General features: G+C 34.1%; 1 protein-coding gene across 1 annotated transcript; it reads right to left on the bottom strand.

The window, feature by feature from the left end:
• Window positions 1–401: 401 nt before the first annotated feature.
• LOC111407318 (uncharacterized GPI-anchored protein At4g28100-like) lies at window positions 402–1,876 on the bottom strand. Its single transcript, XM_023036730.1, has 2 exons — window positions 1,147–1,876; window positions 402–892 (listed from the first exon to the last, which is right to left on the bottom strand). The coding sequence occupies exons 1-2, from the start codon at window positions 1,765–1,767 to the stop codon at window positions 539–541; spliced, it is 975 nt and encodes a 324-aa protein (XP_022892498.1). The 5' UTR covers window positions 1,768–1,876; the 3' UTR covers window positions 402–538.
• Between the last annotated feature and the right edge of the window lie 8,074 nt (window positions 1,877–9,950).

The raw sequence follows: 9,950 nt of genomic DNA, 5'->3' as shown, positions 1-9,950 counted from the left end.
TTGAATGGATTTCAAGCTTAAAAAATATACAAGCAAATATTTTGAAATATACCATATTTGGTGAGATTTTTATGGAATTTGTAAAAATCTATTCAAATCCACAAAATTCATTAGAATTTATAATTCTTTAAAATTCATTAAAATTTTAATTAAGAATACCCCGTAAATGATGACTTTAACTTTCGTTCAGAATTCGAATACGGTAAAATTTTCCGGTGTTCATGAAACATTCATCAACATCATGTGGCATTAAGTGTTGAAATAAACATTTTTTGTTAGATAAAATTGAACTGTGATATACAACACTTACGATAGGTTGGAGTTCCACAATAATATACCCTAGAAATTTGTCCTATGGGATTTACCGTGTCTCAAAAGTGAAATTTACTGTTAGAAAGACAAAATATAACCTTATTCCCCATTCGTCGATTAGCTTCACGTGATACCCCTACATAAAAAAATCACAGGCACAAAAGAGCCGGGGAGCCACATGACATGAACAACAAACAAATCCAAAATTCTTAAACAAATTATTCCCCTAAACGAAGATAACCAAGAATATTAAGGGCAGAATAAGAATAAAAAATGGAAGAAATTGCGAAAGCCACAATGACGAGGATGAGGACGAGGAATCGTATTTTTCCAACTGTAGGGAATCGACAGCCAATGGCATATTTTCCTGATCGAGACTGCACCTCGACTCCTCTGAGGGGTTCGCGCTATACAAGATGGCTCGTAATACAGCGGAGACCGTGGGTATATATGCCGTCTTATTCCTGGCTAGTAGCCAAGCCAATCCCATGAGCTGGCAGTCTCGGCTCAGCATCTTGCTTGCTCGGTCATCATTTTTGTGCTCAACTTCTTTTCTTCCACTTTCGCCCTCGACTTTCAACTGCAATATAATAATTGAACAGGGGTCAATTAGACTTTTCATAAATCGAGAGAAACAAATTTCTATGTTTCCATTGGCCCTTGTTAATAATAAATACAATTTTAATACTAATAAAAATTACTTGATTGTAATTGAAGCATATTTTAAAATAAAATAAAAACTTGTAGATAGTAATAAAATTTGTTTCAACTTCAACGAAATCGGCTTAAAACGTTATCAAATAAAAACTGGAGAATTGAAATCGCAGGACTGACCTTTTGCAGAAAGCCAAGGCATTTTGAACAACCGGCGTTTGATGAATTCCGACAATTGTGCTCCAAATTCCTCACAGCCGCAGTGGGAGTAGCATTTATGTGATTCCCAGTAATATTAAACGCCGCCGGACAGTCGAGGGAGGTGAGCTGGTGGAGCCGGATGCCACAGAAGCACAAGACGGCGTCGCAAGATGCATTGGGCTGGGGAATATGGATGTTGCGGCTCTGCAAGGAGTCCTGCAGCGAGTCCACGCACTTCTCTGAGTCGTCAGGAATCATTGGCATGTCGCTGGTAATCGTCGACGGAGGGGTGTGTGTCAACTGTAGAGCCGACCTGGCGTGCGCAGCGAAGAGCCACGCAGCCAGCACGGGGCAGCACCTGCTCCGGTCCAGCTTGTGGCCGCAGGCTGCTTTTAAGCCGCCAAACAGTTCGGCTGACAAGTCCAGCCGGCATGTCTGAGTTTCCGTCTGGACCGGGAAAGCAGGGACTGTAGTCGAATTATTGAGATAATCACCCGGTTTTGGTTCCGCCGGTACTGAAAGCAAGCCATTAATGTTTAATAATGAAATGATGATAAGTAGGAGCATGAACTGTGTGAAAAAAATTGAAACTTTTCTCATTGGAATTTCATTCAAACAGACTCTTTTCGGGTTTATGGAGGACTTTTTGTTTCTTCCGTCCTAATTAATGTGGAAGCTAATGAAGGATGGTGGATTTTCAATAATTAAGGAAAGCCAAAAGAAAGTCGTATTACTTTGAAAGAAGATGCCAAAACGGAATAAATTATTGGAGGTTACCCAACTTTTAAAAGTCTCAATCAAGTCACAAAACTTTAATATTTTCAAACTAAGTAACTACTTTTGATGTCGTTGAAAGTAATTATAGAGTTTTCCTTGCTTTAAGAAAGTTTGCTTTGCTTAACAGAGTTTGCTCGTGTAGACTTATAAAATTATGCAAACGCCTTCACTTGTGTATAATACCAATCTAGGTGTTCATTAAGTATCCTTAAATGATTGGACATTTTAAACGAATATATACGATTCATATTTAAGACATCCAAAGTAGAATGATGCTAAGAACCAATATGATTGAATTATTCGACGTTTTAAGGATATGGAATGCCAGGTAGGATGATGTTCAACAAGTTGGGCATGCAACTATATTATGCCCCTGTTTAACAACCATTCTTTTAAAACCTTTTTTTAATACTCATTTTTAACCACATATTCTCATAATACAATATTCTTTATATAAATTCAATTTTTATTTTTATTTTTAACCACATGTTCTCTAAAAATTTACTATTTAAAACTCATTCTTGCTAAAGATGACTATCAAACACGAGCTATATAAACTTGTGAATGTCCTAAGCCTCACGTGGCATTCTTTTTAATATTGACATCTACACGGTCAGATTCCGTTGATTACGTTAACATCTAAACATGGTGAATTGATTTATAATAATATTAAATTTAGTTACTTAATTGATCTTTTTTTTTTTTTTTTAAAGTTGAGTGACTCAATCGAAACTCCGCATGAGGTTAGGAGGAACTCTTATCAAATTTACCCCTGAAAAAAATAGAAATGTGCTTGTATTGTGACATTGGTGCAGAGTGGAGTGGAGTGGAGTGGTTAGGATGGATAGGGGCGCACGAGAAAGGTGTTTGAGGGATCTATCTCAATTTTGATGCTTGAGGGTCCTCATTGACCAAATATATTTATCTTGGGGTAATTATTGAAGAAATATGATACACAAATAGGGTAAGGTTTTTTTTAACAGGAGTACACATGTCAAACATCGATTGGACAGTTTGAAAAAAAATAAAAAAAAGCATCAATCAGCTACTAGCACGCAGTCTCCGTCCCTAAACCATATCACCTGCCCCTATTTGACTAACATAATACAATACATTATTGAATTATGGGTTCTTAATGGGATGTTTACTAACCTCTTGTTTGAGCTCCATTATAAAGAGAAGTTTTGGAAAAATGTATCATGGAATAGTATTTTTTTGGGAGCATGTGTGGTTAAAAAAGTAGAATTTTTTTTTATTTACATATAATATTATTTTATTGAAAAATGTATAATTGTAAAGAAGATATAGAGAAAAATATATTAAAATTTTAAAGAGAGTCAAACAAGAGCAATTTGAAAAGTGCACTTATGGTAAGTTTAGCCCATATTTGACTAGGATTATAAATTGTTATAAAATTTGTGTAAATTATTCAAAAATAAGTTTGATTAGTCAAAAATCTTCAAAAAATTTACTAAACAAGATCTACCTATATTTAAAGGCAATAAATACTTTCCTTTATGATTGAAGCTCAAACTAATTAAGCTACTTATTTATCGACAAAATAAGACTTAATGATAAACTAAGTATTTTTAGTACTTAAAATAAATAAATTATTTACCTGACTTGTAGTAGAGTAGTGAGGGGCAGGCCTAGGCCTCTGCCTCAGGGCCAAGACCATTAGGGGCCTAATTTTGGCCCCCTCTGGATTTTTTTTTTTTAATTAACAAGGTGAGCAAGCCTAAAATAAGGTGATCCGGTCCAAGACTAATTATCCAACAACAAAACAACATCCTTAATACACCTTTGAATTTTGTCGCTAGGAGGCTTAATTTTCATCATTCGCCTCAGGGCCCATCAAACACAGGATCAGCTCTGGTGAGGGGGTCAGGGATAGGGTGGAGTACAACCAAATGTAAGGTAAGAAATTCAAGGAAACTGAAGAGAGACGAAAGTGAAAACAGAAGGCTGTCTGGGAATTTGGCAGTTTCTGATGTTGTCTTTATTCTCTTCATTCTTTAATTTCTTGGTCTTGCTGTGAAATTTTTCTTAATTTGTTTCAACTTTTTATTTGACTTGTGCCTCGTGACCCAAGTGCTTCGATAATAGTAAAGCATATTATTCCTTCAAAAATATTTGAGTTTCCGCTGAACATGTTTGAGAGTGATTAAATTAAAATTTAAATAATTATATAATATGAATTTCACGAAATAATATTTTTCACACCTTCCTCTTACAAGCTAGTATTGAGAACGATTTCTGTACAATAACAATGTAAGCCGGTCTCATTTAGGCAAGAGCCTTGTAAAATCAGGAGAAAGCATGTGTGATTTTGATTCTTATTTTCATCTTCTTATACCTAGGCACATTGAATCAGATTCGAGTTTCATAAGGACGTAGCCAAGGACAAACCTAAGAAGTTTTTTTCGGTGCGTGCAATATTAAAAAAGATACCAAAAATAACAACATTATAACTCGAACTTTATACTAAAACTAGAATACCTAACAATTGTTCATTACAAGTTTTCATACTTTGATATCTTTGTAAAATCACTTCATTATCATTCTTTAAGAATATATCTTTCTTCACATAAACAACGAGACTATCATTCATCCACTCATCTCCAATCCGATTTCGTAATCTATCTTCACAATGTTCATGGCAGAAAATATACTCTCCACCGTAGTCGTGGCGATCGAAAGAATTAGTGCCAAAGTCAAAAGCTTATAAACCAGTGGATATACTCTACTCTTATTTGTTAAAACTAATTTCTATGCGCGAATGCTAAGGTCAGTCAATTCTTCAAACTCTTTGTTAGAGGGAATGTCAAAAATGTATTTATCAAGTTGATCCACCAGCGTGAAGAGATTCATTGTTCAAAAATCTAGTGGATAAGACTTAGCAAGTTGAATTAACTTTCTTTTGTCAAAAGCCGAGAATGAATTTTGTGAACATAGACAAACTACAAAATGAAGCAACTCAGTATTTAACTCCAAAGAATGATCATTCAATTCTTGAAGTTGCATATCGATGATAGCATAGAATAAATCTACCCAAAAGTGATGCAAGTTGGTCATTTGAGGAGAATTACGATGAGAGCGACCACCATATGCATAATGCATAAACATAGTGTAATACACAAATTTTTTCTAATTAGATTTTGATGAAAAGAGATGAAGTATATCGATTTTGGATAGGGATAGTAGTTCTTTTAGATTGAATAAAATAATGATAAAGTAAAATATTTGTTTTATGATACACGCCACCTTGGATTTGACTCTATCAAATAATTCTTTTTGGTTTATCAATTGCTCTAGCCTACACCTATATATAGGCATGATGGAAGGGTTTTACATACACAAATCCAAATATTCACTTACGGTAGAGAGAGAGAGTAGTGTTGGAAATCTAAAAGTTTGTATACATTATTGTCAATCAATACACTTTCACCGAAGCAGAGAGGTTGAGAAAAGAATTTGGGCACAAGCAATTATATTTTATTTTATATAGCAAGATAAGATACTTTTGTGCAAGTGTTTTCGTTTCCTTATAATATTATATTCAATTAAATATGCATGGATTGCCTATGGACCTTCGGGTTCTTTAAAAAGAGATAGATGAAATCCTACGAGGTTGTAAGATGACTTAAAATAGGTGTATCGCTTGGTCACCAATATATTCCATAAAAGCAGAGTGGTATGAAGTGTAGATTTTATTTGTTATATAATTATGCATGAAAATTACATGTATCTTACTGGTTGTTTTTCGAATGCTCATTCTTACAAATTTTTATAGGTTAGTTCAAGTCGAAAGGGAATGGTGGCGGGATGGTGATGTGAACTGTCAAGTGAATCTAAGAAAGAAAAAAGAAATTAAACATTTAGTTTATTTTTTTATGTCTCTAAATTTAATTATTAGTTTTATTTATTCAAAAACTCATTTGTTTAATTAGTCCACTGATTGTGTTTAAATTTTAGGCCATGTTATAGCAACAGAGGGGCTAATCGCCCCCATGACCGAACCCCACAAATAGGGGGAGGTCCCATGCTTTTTTTGCGGACCCTAGCCCATTTGTGGGGCTCCTGCCGCCTCCCTCTTACATGAGCAAAATTCTTAAATTTTTAGAAACTCTCAGATCTTGCGTTTAAATTGATATTTATATTTGAAAATAAAGAATTCCTTCTATTTGAGACGTTCGACAATTATAAAAGAGAAAATTAAGTTTTTCGTAATACTCCAACATTTATAAAAATTTGGAGCGTTACAGTATGGTATCAGAGCATGATTTTACTTTCCTGTAGACTTTTGTTTTTTCAAAAAAAATTCACGTGAACAATGACAAAAAGAAAAGATGTTTTTTAAAAAAAAAAATCGTTTCTTTTATTTTGAAGAATAATTGTTTGTTTAAATTGATTTTGAAAAATAGTAGTTTAAAATATAAATTGTTATGGTTTAATGTCCATAATTTAAGTTTCACATTTGATAAATTTTTATGTGTTTAACTTTAGCCAGTGGTGATGTTTTAAACATGCACCAATTTGAAAATTTACATTTTAAGAGATTTCATGTTTGACTTGTTGTTTGAGTTTTGTTGATTTGCGTAATTGCAAAATTGAAAGGCTTTGTCAAAAAGATCTAAACTGTATAAGAATTTTTGAATATTGTTTAGCATAATTAAAATTATGTTGGTCACATGATTAGGATTTGAAAAATAACTAGGATGATTGGAAATAGCCCAACATCCCTACAGCGTGATCAAATTGCTACCGAAAAGTACGTAAATTATGAAGTAAAATGGGAGCGGACTTTTACGAACATGTTGAGGATTTCCTTTCTAAGTGGGAGCAAGCAAAATCATTCGGATATAATGAGGGGACAATCGTCTCGATATACCATTTCATAAGTACTATGCGACCCCAATGGAGAGACGTGGCTTACGTCATGAGAGATTTGAATTATGGGATGTATTCACAAAAAGAATGGGATATGATCGATTTTAAAGGATATTGTCAAAATATCATAATCCTAAGGAATCACAGACAACAAAAGTAGTGCCAGAGCCAGAGCTCAAGCCCGAGCCCGAGCCCGAGCCCGAGCCCGAGCCTGAACCAGAGCTAGAGGAAGAGCCTGATGAGAACCCAGAGGAAGAGCTTGACGATGACCCAGAAGAGGAAATTGAACTAGAGCCAGAAGAACTTGAGCAAGAATTCGAACCATAAAATTTCATTGATTTGGTCACAGATTCTGAGCCAAAGTCATGATTACTTCAGACGATGAGACTCCACCAAAATAAGATTCTTAGGACTCATAAAAATTAGAAATAGATGTTATTTGCTTACTTAGGAACAGTTTATTTTTTTTGTCTTATTTGGTATTATTTTTTAAATAAAATACTATATGTAAAGATTTGGAAATTTTTAAGTTTTTCGCCATTATAAAAATTATTATTATTATGTTTATTTTGTGTTATCAAATATTTCTAAATTATATAAAATTTTATTCGTGTTAAGAAAATGGCAAGACAACAACAAAACCAAGTTACAGTCATTAGAGATTTCTCGAAGGCTGTACAAGATCAGGGTAGACAACAAGCTCAAGCTGGTTCCCAAAACGTAAACATTAACAATGCCAGCTCAATTGTGGAGTAGTTTCGTCGCTATAAACCTCCAACCTTCGATGGCAAGGCACACCCACTGATGGCTGAGGAATGGAGTGAATCTTCAAACATCTATCTTACACTGATACTCCAAAGGTATTATACGCAGTATTCATGTTAGTCGATGATGCAAGCCACTGGTGGGAGCCAGCATCGCGCACCAGAACGGAGGCACAACAACTTGCTCTGACTTGTACACAATTTAAGGCGAGGTGATGGCTAAATACTTCCCACAAGCTCTGAGAGATCGAAAAGAGACATAATTCTTTCAATTTAAATAGGGAAAGATGAAGCTTGAAGGTTATGAGAGAAAGTTTGAACAACTCTCTAGGTACGTGCTACACCTAGTGGACATAGAAACAAAGAAAGCAAGGAGGTTTGAGTTAGGATTACGCCCTGAGATTGATGGAATAATGACATCCCACCAATTCACCACCTATAGCCTTGTATTGCATACTGCCCAAGCAATCTCAAATAGGTTGGAGATTGATCAATCTCCTTAGTAAGGGGCCAAGCCTTTAGGAAAGAGGAAATGGAATGGGTCCAACGAAGAAAAAGGAAAATGACAGAATAAGAAAGTCAACTTTAGATCAAGCTTTGAACGAGTCCGCTCACCCTGTCTAAAGTGCAATAGGATGCATGGTGGTGAATGTCTGTTTAGGAAATATGTGTGCTATCGATGTGGCAAAACATGTCACATTTCAAAAAATTGCAAAGAAGACCCCTTGAAGAAGAATGATGAGCAAGAAAAGAAGGAAAATGCCTGAGTTTTTGTTTTAGCTCAGGAACGGACAACAAAATACCCGAACTCAGGTAATTTCGAGGACGAAATTCTTTTAAGGAGGGAGATTGTAACACACGAAATATATATATATATATATATATATATATATATATAAATTTATCGTTATACTTAAAAAAGAAAAATGGACAAATGATATATATTTTAAATTCCTATCTTATCTAGAGTCAAATAATTAGATTTTGATAAAAAGAGATGAAGTATATCGATATTGGAAAGGGATGGTAGTTCTTCTAGATTGAATAAAACAATGATAAAGTACAATATTTATTTTATGATACACACCACCTTGGATTTGACTCTATCAAATAAATTTTTTTGGTTTATCAATTACTGTAGCCTACACCTATGTATAGGTGTGATGGAAGAGTTTTACATACACAAATCCAAATATTCACTTATGGTAGAGAGAGGGAGAGAGAATAGTGTTGGAAATCTAAAAGTTTGCATGCATTATTGTCAATCAATACACTTACACCGAAGCAGATAAGTTGAGAAAACAATTTGAACACAAGCAATTATACTTTATTTTATTTAGCAAGGTAAGATACTTTTGCGCAAGTGTTTTCGTTTCCTTATAATTTTATATTCAATTAAATATGCATGGATTGTCTGTAAACCTTTGGGTTCTTTAAAAAGAGATAGATGAAATTCTATGCGGTTATAAAATGACTTAAGATGGGTGTGTTGCTTGATCGCCGATATACTCCATAAAAGCATAGTGATATGAAGTATAGATTTTATTTGTTATATAATTGGTATGGAAACTGTATGAATCTTACTGTTTATTTTAATATTCGCTCTTACAAATTTTTACAGGTTAGTTTGGGTCAATTGGAAATGGTGGCGAGATGGTGATGCGGACAGCCAAGTGAATCGAAGTTTTTTTTTTTTTTTTTATGTCTCTCAATTAATTATTAGTTTATTTATTCAAAGACTCATTTGTTTAATTAGTCCATTGATTATATTTAAATTTTTAGAAACTCAGATCTTGCATTTAAATTGATATGTATGGTTGAAAATAAAGAATTCCTTTTATTTGAGATGTTCCACAATTATAAAAGAGAAAATTGAGTTTTCCGTAACACTCCCAACATTTATAAAAATTTGGAGTGTTACACATAGCATCCATGTTTGGAACATCAATACAATGATTCTTACAAAAAGAGACAACTTGTTGCAAGAAAGAATTCCATCCATCATCTCTCATAAGTTGTAGTTGTTTTTTGTAAACTTTCACCATGTCCATTGCGTGGACAATGTCTTGATCTTTGTTTCGCAATGCCTTTGAAATTCCCAAAACACTTCTTATTAAATGTAGATTAAATGCAAAATCAAACGATTCTATTAACTCAAATAAATTGAACGACTCACTTTTTTTGTCACGAGTACTAGATCCATCTTCAACAATTATTTCAAGTACATCAATAACAGCCGCAAACATGTTAATCAAGCTGACCATAAAATTATAATGGGATCCCCATTGCGTATCACCTGCGCGCTGAAGAGTGGTTTCTTGATTAAGTTCCTGTCCACTAAAAAATATCACC

The sequence above is a fragment of the Olea europaea genome, chromosome 13 (assembly GCF_002742605.1).
Source record: "Olea europaea var. sylvestris chromosome 13, O_europaea_v1, whole genome shotgun sequence".
In the NCBI taxonomy this organism is placed as follows: domain Eukaryota; kingdom Viridiplantae; phylum Streptophyta; class Magnoliopsida; order Lamiales; family Oleaceae; genus Olea; species Olea europaea.
The sequence above is the reverse complement of the archived record's forward strand: the minus strand, read 5'-3'. Positions and strand labels throughout refer to the sequence as shown.